We start from the raw sequence: 11,445 nt of genomic DNA, 5'->3' as shown, positions 1-11,445 counted from the left end.
TTCTCGTTGCGATTGTGATATGGAGAAATAACGTTACACCCTTGTTTGTGACAAGTATTTCTTTCATACCAACCACAATAAAACAAAAATACGGATACATTCAAAATTCAGTGTTTTTATTAAAAAATTATTAACATTAACTTAAACATATAAGACAAAATATTGCTGTTCTTACAATCGTTACGGTCAGCATGTCAAGACTAAACTGTAGTTTTATTAGTAGATGTCTTGTGTAATATGAAACCAAGTAATTATAATGAGATACTAGTAGCTAGAACTAGTTCAGTATTTCCAACTAATCTATATTAACAAGAATTCCGCGGAATTAAATATCGCCAACAGTAGATTTATTCTGTGTAGGTCATAGTTGCATCAATAGATGTTCTCCATCTCTATGCATGTTTTCAAAAAGTTTAAAAATTAATTAAATTTTTATTTAAAATTTACATATTTATGCAGTGAGGTGAATATTCATGATACTATAAACCAAGTTTCTTTGATGTGGGAGTTGCATTTTGTGAGAAATAGACATAGGCACAAAAGCTTAACATTGACCTATAAACGGTAAAGTGTTTTAATTAAAATTAAAATTTTAAAACTATAAACAAAATTTAATAAAACATGCACTGAGATGAAGATATATGGATGCAACTAAAAACATGTTTTGTTGATCTGGGACTTCAAATTTCTGAGAAATCGAGCTAAACGCAAACTCTTTATCGTTGGAGCCAAAACGTTGACCCTCTTGTCGCAAAAATGATGCATACATGTACATCTCACGATTTTGACTTTGCCAACAATTTTTTTTAAAGTATAAACAAAATAATGTCCATGTTGTTGCATATTGAATTTACAAACAATAATAAGTATATTTTTAGTAATCTGTTATGATATATAATTTAATAAATTAATGAAATAAACAAAACGTATTAATATGCAAATATATAAAACAGTAAAGTGAAATAACAATTATGGATAAACAATAGGTATGCTAACATTTTGTGCGCTTTGTTAATGTGGAGAAAACATCTCTAATAATTCCCTTCGTGGCTAGGAAAAGAGTAGTTTATGAATATATTTACATAAATTATCCCCAGGACTGTAGGAAGAACATTTCAAGTGATAGCAAAGTAATGGAAAAACATCTAAGCTATATGAGAAAATTTTGAGGTTCGAATGGTTTGTTTGGAGTTTCTGAAGTGCCTTATAAAATAATGTCAACCGCGTTTGCAGGAAATTGTACTGGGAGGGGTCGAGAATGTTGGGGGTAAATGTTTTAGGGGGATCGGTTTATGCTTCCATGGAAAATACATTTAAAAAATAATATTTGCTTAAAGCAGGAAGGGGTTTCGACCCACAAACTCCCCTCTGCACACGCGTCTGAATGTTGAATACGGTTTGATTATTTCCAACCCATGCCCCTCAATTGTTAACATAATTATGGTGGCTTTGTGCCATGTAGAACTACTTTGAGCTATTAACTGGCACTAATTTAATCTGGTCTTGACTGCACATAGGCTGTGGTTGCATTTCACATATGTTTCTTTACTTATGACGTCAATCAGGCGACCGTGATGTCACTGCACTGGTAGAACACGGGTGGGGCTTTAGCATTGTTGGTGACGTACTGCGTCTGTAAATTAAAAGTAAACATATTGTAGTATATTAGATAATTATATTAAATAAATTATATTTGCAATGTAATAGACACAGATTGTTAAAATGAAATGTCACTAACCAATAACTGCAATTAAAAGCTGCAGTATGATGCAGTATTAGGTCGACCAGTTTATCCATGTACTCGGTGTGAAATACATATAGTATTACACCGGCAAGTGTGGTATATGATATTTTTCAAACAACTTTCATACGTATACGAAATTAAAGTTTTGTTTAACGACATGACTAAAGCAGATTGATTTATTGATCATCCGCCATTGAATGTCAAACATTTGGTAATTTTGACAGTCTTAGAGAGGAAACCCGCTACATTTTCCATTAGTAGCAAGGGATCCTTTATATGCACCATCCCACAGACAGGGTAGCACATACCACGGTCTTTGATATACCAGCCGTGATGCACTGCTTGGAACGAGAATTAGCCCAATAGGCCCACCAACGGGGATCGATCCTAGACCGACCGCGCACAAGCGGAACGCGTTACCACTGAGACTCGCCCCTTCATTCGTCCATATATGAAACTGATTGAAATTGTGAGATAGACTGGTTTATACGCTGCACATTAAACCGAATGTCTACTTGGAGAACCAGTCAAAATGGTTTGCAAGCGTTTAGCAAAAAACGGCAGGCTGGTTCCTATGGTATTTTACATTAATATATTCATTAACTCATTTAAAATTTGGTAAAAAAAAAAATACAAAAAATACAGGCGACTTAGCACGAACGAATGAAAGAAGGAAACCCGCTAGTAGCAATCAACCTTTTATTGACACCATCCCACAGACAGGATAGCACATACCGTGGCCTTTGACTGCAAACAGATGGATTGGGTACGTTGATGATGAGCCAGCTAACGTTCAGCAGTCTGTTTTTACGCTGCACACTAAATTTAAACCGAATGGCCACTTTGAGAACCAGTCAAAATGGTTTGCAAACATTTAGCTAAAAACGGCTAGATGAACATAAGGTGGTTCTTGTCGTATTCTACTTTATCACATTCATTCACTCATTTAAAGTTTGGTAAAACAAAACAACAACAAACAAACAAAAACATAGGAGGCAGGCGAGCAGGGTTGACCTCTTGAAACAAATTTTTAGTTTGTTTTGTTTAACGATACCACTAGAGCAAATTGATTTACTAAGCATCGGCTATTGGATGTCAAACATTTGGCAATTGTGACAGTCTTAGAAAGGAAACCCGCTACATATTTTTAATAGTAGCAAGGGATCTTTTATAGATACCATCCCATAGACAGGATAGCACATACCACGGCCTTTAATATACCAGTCGTGGTGCACTGGCTAGAACGAGAAACCTGATCCTAGACCGACCGCGCATCAAGCGAACTCTATACCACTGGGCTACATGTACATCCCGCTCCGACCTCTTGAATATGAAGGGCGGGACGTAGTCCAGTGGTTGAGTCCGCTGGATGCTTGACATACAATAGCCGATGATTAATAAATCAATTTGCTCTTGTGGTGTCCACATTAAACAAAGCAAACTTTAACTTTCTTGAATATGTCTAAATTCTTACCTGAAGTATATAACTCGTTCCAGACCTGAAAGGAAAAGAAACAAAGACTATTATTCACAAATCAAACAATGACCACCTTTAGATAAGTGTATCTTAATATTTATTTCACCTGCGCCCTTCTAATGAGTACCTCCGATACAATGTCATTCTCCTACACTCCCCCCCCCCCCCCCCCAATAACCTTCCGTACCAGCATTGTTTTCATTTAGCGATCGTACCAGTTAAAAACATTTTCGCTCATTTGAAATATTATTATTCTCCAGATTCTCTGATGACGAGTCAGGATTACCAAATGTTTGACATCCAATTGCCAATGATTAATAAATCAATGTGCTCTAGTGGTGTCGTTAAACAAAACAAACAAGCTCCAGAAAACAAGTTTCAGGTTAACTTATACAGAGCAGTTAATATCAATGTGTGCTTATTTTAATGGGTGGTATGGCTTTGGCTTTAGCGAGTGACCATGAAAATTATTTCACGAGGGACATAAACATGATAGGAAATGGTAGCGAGTTTAAAATCCTATTTGTTACCCATAATCGATCATAATTTGCATCATTCAACTTGTTTAGTTGACGTTCCTGTAAGGTTGTAGGGCGCCAATGGATGACATCATCGTGTGACGTCGAAGTGTTACGTCCCACGTATCACTTTGATATGCACCAAGATTTTTAACCATATGGGTAATAAATCGAGATATGATCATTCTTTATAACAGTTGTAAAATCTACTACATGTGGATAATCATTGCTTGTTTTCAGCAGCTTTCGAGACACTGGTGTTCTTAAACTTGGTTTAATGTGAAGATACAATGTTTTTCTCACTTGCTGGTTTTCGGAATGGTTACGTTCTGCGAGTACAACGTCAAGGACGGCTCTCCCATGTCAGCGATCTTGTAGAGCTGTGACGTCATCATTGGACTGACGGTCATGTCCATCCAATTGATGGAGAAGTATCCCTGTAAATATATATATATATATATATATATATATATATATACATAAAATTTCCAATACAGTACCGGCTTCGGCGGCGTCGTGGTTAAGCCATCGGACATACGGTTGGTAGGTAAAAGGTTCGCAGGCCGGTACCTGCTCCCACCCAGAACGTGTTTTAACGACTCAGTGGGTAGATGTAAGACCACTGCACCCTCTTTTCTCTCATTAACCACTAACAACTAATCCACTTTCCTGGACAGACAGCCCAGATAGCTGAGGTGTGCGCCCAGGACAGCGTGCTTGAACCTTTATTGAATATAAGCACGCAAATAAGTTGAAGTGAATAAAAGCTTGGTACATCGATGCGTAATTATAACATATGGTGGTGATAATGGAAAACTGCTAATTACATTTCAACAGAACGTCCTATTTTAAAAGATGTAACTTAGTAAATTAAAGTTTTAACATTAAATCAGTGCCACTTGATGAAATAATTAGATATTTTACGGCCAAGTTAACTAACCTTTAAGTTGCGTTTTATTGTACATCATATCAACTTGATGTACGGGTGTACGTCATACTACATTTTGTTAATCATCGGCTTACTGATGTCAAACATATGGCCATTTTTTACTATCACAGAGAGGAAACCCGCTACATTTTTCCATTAGTAGCAAGGGTTCTTTTATATGCTCCATCCCACAGACAGGATAGCACATACCACGGCCTTTGCTATACCAGTCGTGGTGCAATGGCTGGAACGAGAAATAGCTAAATGGATCCACCGACGGGGATCGACCCCAGACCGACTGCGCATCAAGCGAGCGCTTTTACAACTGGGCTACGTCTCGCCTCTAAGCTGTTTCAAGTGCCTGTGATATGGTTATTGTCACTGTAACACGGCACAATAATAGTGTATTTAAAGAAATTTATATTAAAAAATATATATTTATTATTACAATATGCAATGCATTTATAGTACTGAAATATGTAAATATTCATCCACAAGTAGAAAAAGGTGTTTATTCAATTAAAACTGCGAAATGGAAACTAATGGTCAAGAAAAAAACTACTGCCGGTGTCACGCAGTATTTTGACCCCGTAGAATACTGACCCCGGTCACTTTTCTACGTAGAATAACGAACCCGTTGCCGAGGAAAAGTGACCGGCGGTCAGTATTCTACTGGAGACAAAATACCACGTTACACCGGCGTCTCAACATCTACATATTCTAGGGATTCAATTATATATGTACTTACTGGTGTTGCTTTAACCCAGTGATCCAAATTTTTCTGAAAGGTCACTGTAAAATTCTGTCCAGCTCTACAAAAAAAGAGAATGAATGAATGTTTAACGACTGTTGGGTGTCAAAAAAGGTAAGCACCTGAATACAATAGCTCATGAACATAAGCATTAATGATTTGTACGTTTCGTAATAATTATTAGTGAGCAGTGAAATTCTAAAATTGGACTATAAAGGACGTTCTGTTTATGTAAGATACTAAATACGTCTTGGAACATGCACTCAAGAAATACCAGGGGCGGGACGTGGCCTAGTGGTAAAGCGCTCGCTTGAAGCGCGGCCGGTCTGGGATCGATCCCCGTCGGTAGGCCCATTGGGTTATTTCTCACTCCATCCAGTGCACCACGACTGGTATATCAAAGGCCGTGATATGTGCTATCCTGACTGTGGGATGATGCTTTGCTACTAATAGAAAAATGGAGCGAGTTTTCTCTCCAAGACTAATAAACCAATATTTAATACAATATAATGAGCCGCAAATTCCATTTGACTGGTGTGGGGATTGCTTGAATTGAAAAGCCTGATCCAGGAAATATTTAGTCGGGGATGGGGGATACTAATGTGAAGTGAGCACATGAATCAACTCCAGAAAAATACATACCAATGAAATAAAAAGAAAGAAAAAGTATTTGAATATTTTAAGAGGCGGACCAGCCGGGTCCATTGGATCCGCCTCTGATTATACATAATATATTAAAAACAAGTGAAACTCACTTAAGAATAAGTGGATTTGTTGATCCAGGGCGACCACCGCACGGCTTGTTGATGAGAAAACAATCATTGGCCCCTGAAACAAAACCAAGTCATCATTTGAAAGATTACTGCTATCTGAAACAATCATTAGCAGCTGAAACAAAAGTAAGTCATCATTTGAGAGATTACTGTCATCTGAAACAATCATTAGACCCTGAAACAGTTGAAAGATTGCTGCTTTCGGAACAACTGATTGTAATTATATTTGTTAAATGTTCTGTTCGTCTATTGAACAATGTAGACAGTCTAGATAACAATGACCTTTGCTACGAATACTAATTTCTATAATCCGATGTATTTATTCTGCTTGTACGAACAGCATGTGATTTTTCTTTTGACAACAATAACAGCGACGTTGGATTTTTGCTTTTAATTCCAAACTTCCCACGGTTAATCGCATCAACAGGCCTATTATGACCTTCAACGTGTTTCTGATATTTATTACATTAGTCGATTAATCTATATGTGAAAATTATGCACGTGTTCTATACGATAACTTTATTTCTTCATATATGGGAATTGTTTTATTTGTTTGTTTGTTTGGTTTAACAACACCACAAGAGCACATTGATTTATTAATCATCGGCTATTGGATATGAAACATGGCCATTTAGACACAGTTATAGAGAGGAAACCCGCTACATGTTTCCATTAGTAGCAAGGGATCTTTTATATGCACCATCCCACAGACAGGTTAGCACATACAGCGGCCTTTGATATACCAATCGTGATCGTGGTGCACTGGCTAGAACGAGAAATAGCCCAATGGGACCACCGGCGGGGATCGATCCTAGACCAACCGCGCATCAAGCGGGCGCTTTACCACTGGCATACGGGAATCATACATTTTATTACAATTCCAAAACTAGGCGCGGAATTAGGCGGAACAAAAGACATGATTTTTTATCAGGTAATTAAATTTGCGTTTTGTATAAGATGATGAGTTTTGTTTCTCAACGCCAATGAACGGCAACACGTTACGGGCCTCACCTGGTGAACATTATAGGTCCTCGCCTTAAGGAGTGAACACATTATTGTCAAGGGATTCTGGAGTTGGCTGATATCCAACGTTCAACATTCATTATTGAATATCGGTCGGACAGAACATTCAGCATTCAATATTGAATATCGCTCGGTCAGAACAACATTCAACATTCAGTATTGAATATCGGTCGGACAGAACATTCAACATTCAGTACTGGATATCGCTCGGTCAGAACAACATTCAACATTCAGTATTGAATATCGGTCGGACAGAACATTCAGCATTCAGTATTGAATATCGGTCGGACAGAACATTCAGCATTCAGTATTGAATATCGGTCGGACAGAACATTCAGCATTCAATAGGTTTCTGAATTATGCAACATATTTTAAAATTTACAATTCAAATTTAAGTGCATGTCCTATGGCAATATGCTGAATCTACAGTGGATTAGGAATATATGACAATAAGGGGTGCTCGAAATCTACTAAACACTGTAATTATGTTACAAACGAATCAACAGAAGCACACATCTAAAACTAAACATAGAATGATTATAATTATTATGATAATGAGGCGTTCAGTAGTGCACATTCCGTAGATATATAACAAATAGAGGGTGGCTCAGGGGCAACTGCCGACGTAACGCCCCATCTATAGTATGGATGGGGCGTTACGTGGGAAGTTGCTCATGAACCACCCTCTATATATATATTATATGACACACAGTGTAATATCAATCCACTCACAATTCTGAAATTAAACACTGTGGGCCGAATTTACGATGACTGTTTGTGTTAAACACAGGTGTTTAAGCATTGTAAATGTATGTTGTTACACACGTGTGAGACAAACACAGGTGTTTAAGCATTGTAAATGTTATGTTGTTACACACGTGTGAGACAAACACAGGTGTTTAAGCATTGTAAATGTATGTTGTTACACACGTGTGAGACAAACACAGGTGTTTAAGCATTGTAAATGTATGTTGTTACACACGTGTATAGCTGCATCATAACCGGACGCGTGCGACGCGAGTGATTTTTTTTATAGAAACCATTGATTTCAATTGCTGCATCCTAACCGCACGCATACGGTTCATGTAGTCGAGCGCGCGACAAAATACCGATAGGAATTGTTTCTGGGTTTTTTACTTGGCGGTTTCAACTGTCGATAACAATTTTAAAAAGAAGACTAGTTATGGTCGCGTCTGGTTAGGATAGAAATATTGTCGCGTCGATACAGCTGAAGTCATAAACAGGTTTTGTAAATTCGGCCCTATTTTATGATTTGATAAAGAGATGTTCAGTAGTGCCCATCCACCACATGTATGACAAACACAGGGAGATAAACAGATCACCAAAACAGACTCGGTATGTCTGACAATGCAAGGACATATCGGGTCGAATTTTGGAAGCTTTTGTACGAAGTAATTGTACTAAGCATTGTCAGTACATGCACATAGCTAAAAAAAAGAAGAAAAAAAAGAAAGAAATGGTTTATTTAACGACGCACTCAACACATTTTATTTACGGTGATATGGCGTCGGACATATGGTTAAGGACGATATTGAGAGAGGAAACCCGCTGTTGCCACATCATGGGCTACTTTTTTAGATTAGCAGCAAGGGATATTTTATATACACTATCCCATAGACAGGATATCATATATACCACGGCCTTTAATGTACCAGTCATGATGCACTGGCTGGAGCGAGAAATAGCTCAATGGGCCCACTGACAGGGATCGATCCCAAACCGACCGCACATCAAGCGAGCGCTCTACCACTGGGCTACGTCTCGCCCCCCATAGCTAAACGCACCACTAGAGCACATTGATTTATTAATCATCTGCTACTGGATGTCAAACATTTGGTAATTCTGACAGTCTTAGAGAGGAAACCTGCTACATTTTTCCATTAGTAGCAAGGGATCTTTTATATGCACCATCCCATAGACAGGATAGCACATACCACGTGCACTGGCTGGTACGGCAGATAGTACAATGGGCCCACCTCGACCGACCGAGCTACTGGGCTACGTCCCGGCTCCTGTAGAAGGTACTGGAATGGAAAACGCCCCATTCCCCACCCCCTATTTGGTATTAATTTGCATATACCAGGTACGGGACGCAGCCCAGTGGTAAAGCGCTCGGTTGACTTACGGTCGATCTAGGATCGATCCTCGTTGGTGGGCTCATTGGGACATTTCTCATTCAAGTCGGTGCACTACAACTGGTGTAACAAAGACCGTGGTATGTGTTATCCTGGCTGTGAGATGGATCTTATCCTTACTACAAATTAACATTAGCCGATGATTAATAAATCAATGTGCTCCAGTGGTGTCGTTAAGCAAAATATCCGCCCGGTCCCCCATTCCCCTCACCCTAACCCTAACCCTAACCTTAACTCCAACCCTAACCCTAACCCTAACCCTAACCCTAACCCTAACCCTAACCCTAACCCTAACCCCAGCCCCAGCCCCAGCCCCAGCGCCAACCCTAACCCTAACCCTAACCCTCAACCCTAACTAAAAATAATAATGGAGGGGACCGGGTGGATATTATACCGTATAATAGATATATATTAATAAATAATATATTTAGCGCAAATAATTATGCTTACCTTTCTTATTGATGTCATTCATGGAGCCACGCTGGGGCGGACTCAACATGCACAGATGGGCTGAACACACGGAGATACAGGCGGCTAGTACGAGTAGAACGTTCATCGTGATGGATGGATGTATGGATGTATCTAAACAGCCTTCTGTGAGCGAGTTATATAGCCTACCAGTAGTAGTAAGCTAGGTGTTGTGACAACCAGTCAGCCAGTGCGATATTAAGCTGTTTCACGTGCTTACAAGCGAGGATTCACATGTGACTAGATAGCAAGTGGCGGGAAATAGGGGTGAGAGGTCTCCATGGTCACTGCCCTCCCCACAAACACACACAAAGGCGGGGAGGGCGTGTCACATAGATTACATCTCTGGCTTTGTGTTTAATATTATTTGTTTAATTATCACAAAGAGACTAGTATAATTTCTCAAACAGATATTAGGGCCGTATTTAAAATTTATATATATATTACTTTTTAAAAAATATATTGACCCTCCCCTCTTTCCCAACCTTAAAGAACGTAGTGACTTCGCATAAAACTACACTGACCGACTGTTTACACCAAGCTGGTCCACACACCAATCTTTGTAAAGGTCATGGTCAACTGGTTTGTATCGCCTTTACAAAGTAAAGAGTGAGATATTTATAGATATTATTTTTCCGAAGGCCACTTTCCCATAGGCCTAGTGGTCAAGCGCTCTCTTGATGCGCTGTCGGTCTAGGATCGACCCTCGTCGGTAGGCCCAGTGGGCTATTTCTATATAGTTTCAGTGAGTGCACCACGACTGGTATACCAAAAATGCTGTGGTATGTGCTATCATGTTTATGTGATGGTGCATATAAAAGATCCCTTGATATTAATGGAAAATGTGGCGGGTCTCCTTTCTATTTGTCAGAATTACGAAATGTTTGACATCCAATAGCCGATGATTAATATATTAATGTTCTCTAGTGGTGTCTTTAAACAGTGCAGTGGCTGGAACAAGATATAGCTCAACCGCGTATCGGGCTAGCGCTTTACCACTGGTCTTATCCCCCCACCCATGGGGAGACAAGTATCCATTGTTGCTAGGCCTCATCACACACGCAGGGACGGTATGTAAAAGAAAGAAATGTTTTATTTAACGACGCACTCAACACATTTTATTTGCGGTTATTTGGCGTCAGGCATATGGTCAAGGACCACACAGATATTGAGAGAAGAAACCCGCTGTCGCCACTTCATGAGCAACTCTTTTTCGATTAGCAGCAAGGGATCTTTTATATGCACCATCCAGTGTTCTAGCTAGGATTTTGATGGGGCAGGGCGCTAATTTAATTGTAGGACATTTTTAACGCGAAAATCTTATTTTTGAGGCAAGTGCTGGATATGATCGATTTTTTTACATTCATAAATATCATATATGTAGAAATATTTATGCTGGTTTTAATTTACAAAACGTTTTTGGATGGAGGGAGACAATCAATGTCTAAACCCAAATTTATTATTATTAAATTTGGATGTTTGATGAAACAGTACATTCATCGCCGTATGCAATATTATTGTTCTAATGTACTAAATATAGACACTATTAAAAAAATATCGTTCCAGCCATTGCAACACGACTGGTATGTGACGTGGTATGTGGTATC

The 11,445-nt window shown here is 38.9% G+C and overlaps 1 protein-coding gene across 1 annotated transcript; it reads right to left on the bottom strand.

Moving 5' to 3' along the window:
* Nucleotides 1-99: 99 nt before the first annotated feature.
* Nucleotides 100-10,390, bottom strand: LOC121377065. Its single transcript, XM_041504924.1, has 6 exons — nt 9,821-10,390; nt 6,174-6,246; nt 5,416-5,479; nt 4,043-4,176; nt 3,219-3,243; nt 100-1,633 (listed from the first exon to the last, which is right to left on the bottom strand). Exons 1-6 carry the CDS (start codon nt 9,924-9,926, stop codon nt 1,562-1,564), a joined length of 474 nt encoding a protein of 157 aa, XP_041360858.1. The 5' UTR covers nt 9,927-10,390; the 3' UTR covers nt 100-1,561.
* Nucleotides 10,391-11,445: the final 1,055 nt, after the last annotated feature.

This window comes from Gigantopelta aegis, chromosome 7, assembly GCF_016097555.1.
Source record: "Gigantopelta aegis isolate Gae_Host chromosome 7, Gae_host_genome, whole genome shotgun sequence".
Classification (NCBI taxonomy): Eukaryota; Metazoa; Mollusca; class Gastropoda; order Neomphalida; family Peltospiridae; genus Gigantopelta; species Gigantopelta aegis.
The sequence above is the reverse complement of the archived record's forward strand: the minus strand, read 5'-3'. Positions and strand labels throughout refer to the sequence as shown.

What these genes read in the sequence shown, in the direction of transcription:
- LOC121377065 (XM_041504924.1), bottom strand. Translation starts at nt 9,926, where the DNA reads ATGAACGTTCTACTCGTACTAGCCGCCTGTATCTCCGTGTGTTCAGCC. An exon ending in ACAAATCCACTTATTCTTAA is followed by an intron (nt 5,480 to 6,173) that starts GTGAGTTTCACT and finishes CTTTTTTTGTAG; the next exon opens with AGCTGGACAGAATTTTACAG. An exon ending in GAACGAGTTATATACTTCAG is followed by an intron (nt 1,634 to 3,218) that starts GTAAGAATTTAG and finishes TTTAATTTACAG; the next exon opens with ACGCAGTACGTCACCAACAA.